At 52.1% G+C, this 11,464-nt stretch overlaps 1 protein-coding gene across 1 annotated transcript; it reads right to left on the bottom strand.

Moving 5' to 3' along the window:
• Positions 1 to 203: 203 nt before the first annotated feature.
• PI16 (peptidase inhibitor 16) lies at positions 204 to 11,259 on the bottom strand. Its single transcript, XM_037519616.2, has 6 exons — positions 11,042 to 11,259; positions 6,975 to 7,196; positions 4,858 to 4,967; positions 4,540 to 4,628; positions 3,264 to 3,932; positions 204 to 3,049 (listed from the first exon to the last, which is right to left on the bottom strand). Exons 1-6 carry the CDS (start codon positions 11,210 to 11,212, stop codon positions 2,928 to 2,930), a joined length of 1,383 nt encoding a protein of 460 aa, XP_037375513.1. The 5' UTR covers positions 11,213 to 11,259; the 3' UTR covers positions 204 to 2,927.
• Between the last annotated feature and the right edge of the window lie 205 nt (positions 11,260 to 11,464).

Raw genomic sequence — 11,464 nt, 5'->3', positions numbered from 1 at the left:
CCGGGAGTGGATCGGTGTGATGGTTATAGCGGCTGGGGTAGAAATGGCCCAGCTGAAGCACTGAGTGAGCGGGTGTCCTGTGGGAACCGTGTCCTTGGGAACCGTGCAGCATAGTGCTGCAGCAGACCCCTTCCCACTCTGGGCCTGAGGCTCTGAGAGGGCCAGTTCCCCCCACGCCCCCCACCCCTGAACATGCCCTCTTACCTCTTGGGCTCCTGCTGAAACATCCCCTCCCCACCCTTTTGTCACAGCTCAACCTGACTGGTGCAGGACACCACCCCAGTGGTGTCCTGCCTTCCTGTTATTTCCCCAAGGGTAAATGTCCAAGGAAGTCTGCTCCTGAACTTGGATAGGTTCTCTCAGGTGACAGGTTTCTGGAGGACTGGCTATAGTTGCTCTTGCTTTGAAGGAAGCAGAGAGAACCTACCCAGAAACTAGGAAAGATGAGTTTGGGTGCCCCACCGCCCCCTCTGCCCAGAAGCTACCTCACCTGACTGCCTCAGACAACCCAGCTTGAGCAAAGGGAAGGAGGAACCCCAGTCAGGACCATATGTTGTGTCAACATCTGGGAATCAATTAATATAATCCCTAGAATAAGGAACAGAACCATGCAATCCTCTCAATAAATAGGAAAAATATTTGACAAAATTCAACATCCTTTATGATAAAACTTAACAAACTTAGAAGCAAACCTCCACCTGAAAGGGCATCTATGAAAAGCCCACAGTTACATTATACTTAATGATGAAAGATCTAATGTTTTTTCCTCCTAAGATCAGGAACAAGAACAAGGATGTCTGCTCTTGCTACTATTCAACATTGCAGTGAGAGTCTAGCCAGGGCAATTAGGTAAGAAAATGAAATCAAATTTATCTGGATTAGAAAGGAAGAAGTGGAGCTGCAGGTGACATGATCATGTATATACAAATCCTAAGGAATCCACTAAAAATACTGTTACAGCTAATGAATTCAGCAAGGGTGCAGGATATAAAATTGATATAAACATTGTATTTCTAAGTACTTGGACTAGAACAATGAAATTAAAACAATTTCACTTACAATAGCATAAAATAATAATGAAGAAATTTAATTGCAAAGTCTATATTTTAAAAACTATTCCTTATTGAATAAATTAAAGACCTAAATAAATGGGAAGGCAACCCATGTTCATGGATAGAAGACTTAACATTGTTAAAATGACAATCCTTAACAAAATCTTGGATGGTTTCTTAGTAGAAATTTGTTAAGATGATCTTAAAATTCATATTTAAGGGACTGAGAAAAACCTAAACAATCTTGAAAAATAACAAAGTTGGAGAGCTTGAACTTTATGATTTCTTTTTAGTGATGAAACCATTCTAAAATTGACTGTGGTGATGTTTGCACAAGCCTGTGAATATACTAAAAACCACTGAGTGGTATACTTGAAATGGGTGCATTGTACATTATGTGATATATAGATATAGAATATAGATATGACGGGGAGAGAGAGAGCAATCCTTGGCCTTGGCCTGGAGACAGAGGCTGCCGCTCAGTCTCCTGTAGCTATCCCTACACACATACTTGTGCTTTCATGCCCCACAGCACTTCTGGACAAAGCTACGCTCCCCTGGGGGAGTGTCTGGGCCTCCTTTCATAGGACTCCTCCAAACACCAACCAAAGATTGGCAAAGTTATGCCTAAGATACATTTCTAACCTGTGTCCCAGATGAACCCAGACAATAGGGCTCCTGTTTGTTGTCCCACTTCTCGATCCTGGGCCCAAGCTCAATTCAATCCCACTGTTGACGAGTTGGGAGAGTTAGCCCAGTACCCTTGGCCTCCTCGCATTCCTACCAGCTACTAAAACATTTAGGTGGGGGGAGTTTATAGGAAAGAAAGGAAGGGTGTCCCAAAGAACCAAATGGCTATTTGGGGGATAGGGGGTATTGAAGAAGGAACAATTGCTGCAGGTTAGTAGGGGAAGCGTTGGGCTTCCTCAGAGCCTCCCAAACAGCAGTCCTTTGCCCTGGTCCCTTGCAAGCACGGAGACTCTGGATACTCTTACACAGGCATTTATTCAGGAGCTGCTTCCCTTTCCTGGTTCCTGTATGCCTTATCTTTAGAACCCCACTCAGGTGAGGCTTGTCCTTTTACCCCTCAAAACTTCCCTCCCCAGTGACACAGGTGAGTAGAGGAAAGGGGGCATTCAGGGAGAGCCCCCTGCCTTGCACAGGAAGATAGCCCCAGGCCAGGCAGACAGGGATCTCCCCAGCAGCCTCACCTATCCCCCAGGACTGAGATGGGAGGGGTCTGAGCCAAGTATGCAGTCATGGGCCAGCAACCAGAGCTTGGAGCAGCCAGGCCTTGTGCCCTGAGATGTCTGTGGATGAGGACATGCCTGTTGCTTTTCCCTCCCAAAGGGCCTTCAGCCAAGAAGCATCTTGTCTGAGGGGCTGGGGACAGAGTAAGGGAGATGGCAGGAGGACAGCTGACTTCTTCACCCTGGGAAGGCAGGAGGCACTCCTAGGAACAGCCCAGGACTCTGATGCCTCGGGAAGAGACCAGAAACAGGGAGGGGTTCCTGAAAAGCCCTGAGTTCCTCTGTCATTGGCAAGGCAGGGCCACCACTGCAGGTTAGCTGGAGAAAGAGCACATGTGACCACAAGCACACTGCTCAGAACAATCTGCAGCTAGCTGAGAGGCGGACCTTCTCAGAGGCAGAAGCACTCCCAGGGCAGTGCCAGGGTTTGGTCCTATAGAGTCCTGCTGAGGGCACAAAGCCACTGGTCTTGAGTCTGGTCAGAAACTGGGATGAATGGGAGTTGCTGGGCCACAGAGGAGGACCTTCTTGGAAAACTGTGACCTCTTACTTGAAGAAAGACAATCTGGAATAGGCATGAGGCCAGGGTCTCCCCACTAGGCCTTGCCTTTGAATGGTGACCCCTTCAGAAGATTCCAACCAACACCAACAGGGGCAATAGCAGCAGACCCAGGAGGAGGCCCCAGATGTGACGAGGGCCCGAGTTCAGCCCTGAGTTGATAGCAGGCCTTTCAGGGCCCTCTGCACCTGTTGGAGAAAGAAAGGTTTTGCCTAAGCCGAGGCAGTTTTGCCTGACCTGCCACCCGCCCTTATCAGGCATGCAGGTGGGGGGCCCAGCCGTCAGGGAGGGAGCTCTTACTCAGAGGGAGCATGCCCTGCCATGCACATGCCGTCATACTGGGGATAGGGGCTCACATTCTGAAGCCAGGAGGCAAGGTAGGATAGAGACTACAGGCCTTACCTGGCAAGGACAACTGCAAGGCCAGGGTACGGCCACCCTTGGCATTAGCGGTGGCAGAGGTATTGGGGGACCTGGACAGGGACTTGGAGGAGGTGTGAACCGTGTGGTCCTGGGTGGCTTGCCATTCACTTGCCTCGGCCTGGGCTGCAAAAACTGAGGCCAAGACCTCACTGGAAGAAGGCAACTCAGCCTCCGGTACCTCCTGGAAGTGGGGAAGCAGCTCCTGTGTCCCAGTCAAGGGCTTCTTGGGGAGCAAAGAACTCTCTGGGCTCTTGGAGGGTTTTTCTATCCCCCTGACCTCTTTGTCTGTCGATTCGGGAACAGGCTCATGGGTCGATCCAGGGAAGGTAGCTGGCCCCTCATCCAAAGAGACCAGACTGTGGTTTGCCAAAAAGGAAGGGGCCTCAGATGTCAAGGAAGGTTGTGCCTCTGTTGCTATGGAGGGGAGGTCTTCCGTTGCTATAGAAAATGGTGCCTTGGTTTCTATGGCAGGTAGAGTCTTGGTTGCCAGGGAATCTGAAACCTTCGTTACCAAGGATGGAGTTTCTGTTGCTAGGGTAGAAGGGATACTAGTTTTCCTAGTGCTGGAGGCCTCAGTCGCCACAGAAGGTGGGACCTCAGTTACCAGGTCGGACAAATTTTGAGTTGCTTCCGTGACTTTGATGGGTTCTGATAAGAGAAGCAAGGCCTGGCATCAGTGCTGCAGGCGGGACCCCCCATCCCTCACCCCACTGCAATCAGGGTGAGGCCACCTGATGTCCCATGGAGATACACAAACACGTAGACACACCCCCTCTCCAGCGAATAGGTCCCTCAGGGATACCGACTGTTATCTGTCATTGACACACTCCTCCATCCACTCCTTGTCCAAGTCCTCTCTCTGCACGCGCCCTTACACTTACACTGGGTGGTCTCCAGCCAGGTTCCAGTTCCTAACACGCCCATCGCGTCAAGACCCCGCCCCGCCCCGCCCACGTCCACCAAACGCCCCGCCCACCCGGAGACAGCGCCGGTCTGGCCACGTCCTCTTTCCCGGCGCTTCGGGCCGCGGGAGCCTCTACCCTCTAGGAGGGTTGAAACCGGTCACTTGCAATGACAGGGCGCCAAAGCGGCTGTGCTAGTAGGGCCGAGCCGCCGGGGGGCCGCCGATGGCCCCGGAGCTGGCGTCCAGGGAATCCCCGCGCCACGCACAGCTCCGGAGCCGGCGAGGATCTAGCCCTTCCAGTCGGCGGCCCTTCCTGCCCCTCCGCGCTTCCCCGCCCGGTCCCCGACTCACCGCAGAGTGAGTTCTCGCAGCGGTAACCGGAGGGGCACTGGGAGCACGGAGTTCCCTCCAGGTAGGGCCTCTGCCCCTTCACGTTCCCCCTGCAGGAGGCGAAGATACATGAATGTCCAGAAGTGCCCCTGACTCTGACTGGCCCCCCGCAACTTGTTGGGTCAATGCGAGCGGACTCCCGCAGGTGCTCTCACCGCTCCCGGGAAAGGGGACAGGGTGTGGGCCCCTGGTTGGACCCTGCCAGCTTCCTCAGACTGTGCCCAACTCAGTCCTCCTTTTGGCTCTGCCCTCCCGCCCCCCTGCTCCCGCCACACTCACGGGGGTTCATAATTGCAAACCAGCAAGTGGATATTGGTTTCTTCAACGCCTTGGAGCTTTTCACAGAAGTGGGAGCCACAGCCAATCCTCTCCGTCTTGGCCCAGACCACCTGAAGGAGGGCAAACTCAACAGTTAAGCCTGGGTGGGATGACCCGTCCTTAGTGCCTCTCCACACCAGCCTTCTATGGATGGGAAGTGGAGGAACCCTGCAGTCTGTGAGAGCTAAGTCTTGAGGACAGGCAGCTCCAGGACAAAACTCTGAACAGGGGGTCAGGAGTGCGATGGGACCAGGAATTTGCTTGTACATTCTACATTCCCTGCTAACTATATTCACTATTTCACCAGTCCCTCTCCCTCTGAAAGTCTTCCCTTTTGATATACCCTCATGAATTCTTTCTGTGGGTTCTTCTTCAAAGCCTTTGCATTTTAAATAAGGGTGTAGCCAAAGGAATGAATCTCTAATGGGAGAATCTTTGTCGTCAGCAACAAAGTCCAAGGAAAGGAACAGGAGGAGCCACTTTGGAAGTGAAACTTTCCCACAAATCGCTGTTTTGCAATTTGTAAAGGTGGTTCTCATAGTTACTAGAAGGAGATCTGTCAAATATAACTTGTAAAAAGGTAACGCAACCTTCGTGCAACATAATAGGCTGGGACTAGCAGCCTTTCCTTGCTAGTTGTAGGTCCAGTCTGTCATTCAAATTAAGGTCACTTTTTGCTGTGAGATCTAGCTTTACCCGTTAATTTTGTTCAAGCTCATGCACATACACATGCACACACACATACACACACACAACCAGGACTGGGATCCTTCTACCTAAATCAGCTGAGGGTCCCCCAGGTACTGCTGTTGATCATCTCTTTGACAGACATGACCCCAGAGAGCACATGCACTCAGCTGGTGTGGCGATGGGGCAGGCCAGTCCTGCCGGGCACTGACAGCACTCCCTGCAGTAGCATGTGTTGGGAGGAGTGTGAGAGCTGGCAGGGTACAGAGGGTGCAGGGCGCTCTGACTTCCTGATCTGGGTGGGTGATGTTGGGATTTCCTTCCCTAAAGATTAGGTCTAAAAATACACCTGAAAGAGTCAGTGGAATTGATGGATGTGGGTGGCAAGATGGTTGGTTTATTTTCCTTTTTCTAAAAATTGTCATGTTGTGTTTGAACACCGACAAGGTATTGGGAGGAGGAAAAACAGAATTCAATGACACTATTGGTAATTCCGCTTGCCCTCTCACAACCATCTCTTACCTGCACACTCAAAAGTGACTTTGAGAGACAAAAATGTTAGTGGACGTCTCCCTGACACCTTCACTAAGTCACAATTTGCTGTTATTTCACACATTGTTTTTAAAGATTTATTTATTTATACAAGAACTGGGGTACAGGCCAGATGCACGGGAGGGTGAGAGGATTCACCAGAGACAAAGCGGGGAACAGAACAGGCAGACCGATGAAATACACTGCTGAGGGGAGCAGTGGGCGAAACAGAAGAGATCTGCTGCACCATGTGGGACCCTCACTGGCTGGCTGGGATCGAACCCGTGCTACAGAGGCTGCAGACAGCCTCAGAGCGCTGTGCTCAACCGCCTGTACCACCGGGGAGGCCCACACATATTGTTTTTTAAAGGCAAAGAAAAATTAAGCAAAATTGTCCACCTGCTGGTCCTGAGCAGGCTAGAAGCAGCCACTTAGACACCATGAGATATGATGAGGCAGAGAGAAAATGAATTGGGGTGGTGTGGGCATTTACCGCTGGGGCACCAGGCCCCACATAATTTAGGCCTTTGGACAGGACTGCTTAGAGCTTGGCCAGGATTGCCAAGCGCTGTAACTTCCTCCCAGGAAACTGGCTCTGTGACACCTAACTTAGGTCTCTTCAGTACCAGAAGGCCCAGAGGGGCCTCCTAGGTTTTCAAGTGATTATGGTTCAACTGACAATGATTTTGGCAATTTGAGAAGCAAAGTTCGTCAGAGACCTAGACAACACATTAATTGCTGTGTAAAGACAACTTTCCTGAAGGGACTGTAGAGAACTTGTTAGGGTACTCCCCTGAGGTGAAGAGAGAGCCCCCCCCCCATTGCTCTGTCGGCCTGCTGCTGGCGCACTGGCCTCTCACCTGTGTGTAGTGGCCGCACATCTGGCCCGAGTCGCAGGCGGCAGCGCTGAGGTTGTAGTGCTCGCGCTCATGGTGCCATTCCTCCACGGCCAGTGGCACGTCCACACCCTCGTCGGTGATGGCGAACAGGTTCTCCCCACGCCGCCCACGCTCCTTGTTGTGGCCCCACACGCACTGCTTCGCGTAGGCCTTGGCGAAGGCGGCCAGGGACTCGTCCCACGTCTGCAGGACAGGTCGGGGTGAGAGGTGAGGACAGCTCGGGGTCCATGGAGGTGGAGGAGGGAGAGAGACATGGGAGAGGGAGGTGAGGAGGCCCACAGTTCTGTAGGAATCAAAGAAGGTGGAGGGTATCCTGGGGGGATCCCAGGATGGAAGCCCACCCCTCCCCAGCGGGCAACTCTGCCATGATCTCGAGCAGGTCTCTGCTCTTGGTGAGCTTCGGTGAGAAGGTGGAAAGGCACCTTCCCAGGCCGTGGACTTAGTGGAACTTGCACAGCTCGCCTGTGCGATTTGCACAGATTGCCTAACCTTTCTGGGTTAGGCCTTGGAAAGAGATGATGAATGAGACAGTGTTTGCCACAGAGTGATTCTTGGTTAATATTCACATCCTTCTGTGTGAAAGGTGGGCAATTAGGCCCCTCTCTGAACTCTGAAGACAAGGTGTCCAGTGAGGTGTTCAAGGGCTGGTTATTCAGTCACTTCCCTCCTCTTCCCTTCCCACCACCATAAATCTGAATTGGGGGCCAGCACTCCCCTCTCAGCTACCCTCTCTCCCTTTGGGATAGCCCAGCCTCCTCCCTTCCCAAGCGTTCTCAGCTCTTGCTGATTGACAACTTGTTTCCCCCAGAAAATTGGTGTGTCTGTTTGACCCTTACTGAGAGGTATATTTTCAGGGCCTTGGTGGCCCAAAAGGCTGTCAGATCCCAAAGCAGTGTTCTCCAGCGAACACCTCAGGTGAGACAGCGGGAGGAAGCATTCTCAGCAGGCCTCTGAGGTTCTGTGTCCCTGGCTGGGAGGACAGATCCAGTGTGGGTGGGAAGAGGGATTAACAAGGCATCTGACCAGAGGACTGAGGACTGAGGAGGGAGGCCTGGATCCCATTAACTTTGTCCTTGGCCCCCTCTTGGAAATGGATAGTCTGGCAGCAACTCTTGCTCCACCCTCTGGGGGCCCAGCCAGCTGCAGGAGACAGACAGTCCCATAAAGTGCCAAGAGCTGGGGTGACCCTGTGGCCACAACCACTCCCCACCTACACAAGGTTCTCAGAAACAGCTGTCTGGAGTGGCCAGGAGCACTGGGCAGGGATAGCCCCACTGCTGTGACTTTGGGTGAATCCCTTTCCTCAATATTTTTGCCCCAAATCACTGGTCCCTAAGGTTCTCTCAAACTCTGACAGCAGTTGAAGACAGGAATTGGGGGAGTGCTGGGGACCAGACTAACCTGCATGCTCCCTCAGAGCAGGCGGTAATGTAGCCCCCGTGTCTGGCACAGGCTGTTATTTTGCACATGGCGGGTGCTAACCAGACATTTGCTTAACTGTTGGTGACTGAGACAGGGCCCTGAGTAGAGCAGTCTCCCCTACTGCGCCCGGCTGTAATTTCCAGTTTCACTAGCTGCCTGGAGTCCCACCAGTGATTTCTTTGGGTCGTAGGGCTTCTCAGTGGTCCTGAGACCCCGCGGAATTTCACAGTACCCACCCACATGGGCCACGTGATCGCCATCTGAAAGCAAGTCCATTCATTCATTTATGCACCATTCATTTAGTAGACAATCCCGGGCACCAAACAAGCCCTTGAGTGACAGCGAGGACCAAGAAGACCAAGATGAATTGGCTCACCATGTGATGAATGATATGCAGTGGTACAGAGGCACCAAAGGGGGTCATTTTGCCCAAGTGTGGGTGAAGGCGACACTAAGCTAAATATTGAAAGATGAGGCATTGGTGAGGTGGAGTGAGGAAAGGCATCCTGAGGAGAAGGCACAGCATGAGCAAAGGCACGGAGGTGAGAATCAATGTTTTGTCTGGGGGAATGGAGATAAGCTGTTCAGGGTACTGAAGGAGAAAATGAGCAGGAGAGAAGGACTGGAGAGGTAGGTAGAGCCAGAGCCTTCTTAGGAGCTGGAGCTTTGTCCTGAGGCAGGAGGGAGGCAACAGGAGTTGTTGATGGTTTTGAGCAGTGTTAGGCCTGTGCCTTGAACTATCCATTTGGGAGCAGAGGGCAGAGGCTGGGCAAGCAGGCAGAGGCTGTTCTAGGAGTCTCTGGGAGAAGAAATGAAAGACTGAACCAGGGTTGTGCCAAAGGGGTTGGGGGGTGGGAGTCAAGGAAAATTTGAACTTCAAGTAAAGGTTAGATGTGGAGGCTGATGGAGAGAGGAGTCCATGATAACTCCCACCTGCCATTCCCTTTTGTTAATCAAGCATTTATTGAGCACTTACTGTGTGCCAGACACTATTCTAAGTGCTTTACACCTGTCTACTCACGTAACTCTACAACCATCCTAAAAGGGAGTTGTTACTAACCCCAATTTACTGATGAGGAAGCTGAGGCACAGAGAGGTTAAGTTACTTCACTGAGGTCACACAGCTATTAAATGGGCAGGTAGAGATTTGAACTTAGACCATCTGACTCCAAAGTCTGCATTTACCACTGCTGAAGCTGTACCTGACCTTGTCCCAAATTTAGACTGGTGTCCTAGACCACCCTTATTTCCACCACCTCCTCCATCACTTCCCACCAGACAGCAGCATATCCCCTCAATATCCAAAGTGTTTCTGAGAACGTTACCCCAGCCTCAAGTTCCACGTCTGTCCACAAAGCAGCTACCAACTTGGATAGCCCCCAGGTTCAGGCAGCAAGATTGTGGCATCAAGGATCTACAGATGGGGAAACTGAGGGTCAACAATGAGTTCTAGGCCTTGAACTGTGAGCTGTTGGCAGAGCTGGGGCCAGCACCCAGGGCTCCTGGTATATTACTGTTGTTCTTGGTTGCCAAGGCTAATGAGTCTTGAATGGTGGTGCTGTGTGTGTTTGTAGAGCCCTTTCTAGATCTTTCCCCTGTGCCATTCTGTCTCAGGGGAGGAAGTGCCAGTCCTGGGAGACAGATCAGGAAGTGGAGGCCTTTGAAGGCAAAGGACTTCTCCCTACTTCCACCCCCAAACTTTTTGCCAGATTGGACACAGCTGTTAGAACTCCTGTTTTAGACCCCAAACTCAGTGTTGTGTCCCCAGGTACAACCTTGCCCTCTGGCATCAGCTGCAGGGTTCCTGGACACTGTCCATCAACCTCCCGGGGCACGCCTCTGATGGGTAACTACTGCCCAAATCTGGCTTCTGTCATCTGTAGGCATGTCCACGTATGTTCAATCTGTCCACATGTGCCCCCCACCACTATACAATCATATTTTTGACATGTTTTAAAGCTTCATGTGAAAATCCCCAATAGTATATATGCTTTTTGGATTTCATTTCCATCCATTGAGCCTATCCATGTTGATATATATGTAGTTATCGTTATGACCCCATCTTACAGCTCTGAAACTGAGGGTCTTTGGAACTCACCCCAAATCACGGGTCTTGAGGCAGCCAGAAAAAATTAGAACCGTGTGATGCAGAGCTCTGCTGTGGCTCCCGTGATCCCCCATGCCTCAGTGCCGCTCTCCTACCCAAGTGCAGCCCGCATCCTGCTGTCTGCTTCCCCCTCTCATAGCCTTGGAAGGCACCTGATAGACCTGGTTCGCCAAAGTGTGTTCCCCCTCCCAGGGACATATGCATTTTAGGAGGTGCCAGGAAATGGTCATTGGAGTGAGAAGCTTGGGGCTCCAGGCCTGGCTGGGCCAGTCATGTGACCTGCAGACCTCTGAAGGAGCAGTAAGTTCCTCTCCGTGTCAGTTTCCTCATTTGCATGATAGAGCTGCTGTTCTCAGAAGAACCTATGAGCTATGATTCTTACTGATCCGAGAGGTCAGACTCTGAGATATCTGCAGCTTGGAGGATGGAAGGGGTGGGTGGAGGACCCTGCCCAACATCCCATCGAGCCTGGCAGGTGAATGCCCCTGGACCCACTCACCATTTGCAGCATGTTGGACGCCGATGGGGAAGCCTGGGCACGGTAGCGGTTGTGCAGCTCCACCATCACGTGCTTCTCATCATCAGTGAGGGCCCTGGCAGGGCCTGTGGCCGCCACCAGCAGTAGCAGCAGTGGTGGCAGAAGTGCCAGGAGATTGTGGGAGCTGTGCATGGTGGCCAGCCCTGTCTGCCTCTCCCATCCAGGGGTTTGGCAGCTGGATTTAAAGTCCTTCCCACACAAGCACCACCCTGGCTGGGACGGGTGGGAGGAGCTGTGTCTGGAGGCCTGGCTGGCTCACACAATGTCTCAGGGAAGGGCTGGGTGCTTGGGTCCCGACCAGAGTTGATCCACTCCCAACATTTATCTCCCCTTGGAGTCTTTGGCAAAACCCTCCTTTTTCTCGGTAACAGGGGCTCAGGCCAA

This window comes from Talpa occidentalis, unplaced genomic scaffold, assembly GCF_014898055.3.
Source record: "Talpa occidentalis isolate TD23 unplaced genomic scaffold, MPIMG_talOcc4v2.1 talOcc4.2, whole genome shotgun sequence".
Lineage (NCBI taxonomy): Eukaryota > Metazoa > Chordata > Mammalia > Eulipotyphla > Talpidae > Talpa > Talpa occidentalis.
This window is presented reverse-complemented; position numbering and strand designations above follow the sequence as displayed.

Excerpts from the sequence above, each read along its gene's own strand:
- PI16 (XM_037519616.2), bottom strand. The coding sequence starts at position 11,212 with ATGCACAGCTCCCACAATCTCCTGGCACTTCTGCCACCACTGCTGCTA. Across the intron at positions 4,968-6,974 it reads TGTGCGGCCACTACACACAG|GTGGTCTGGGCCAAGACGGA; the intron begins GTGAGAGGCCAG and ends GCCCTCCTTCAG. Across the intron at positions 3,933-4,539 it reads CTGCGAGAACTCACTCTGCG|AACCCATCAAAGTCACGGAA; the intron begins GTGAGTCGGGGA and ends TTCTCTTATCAG.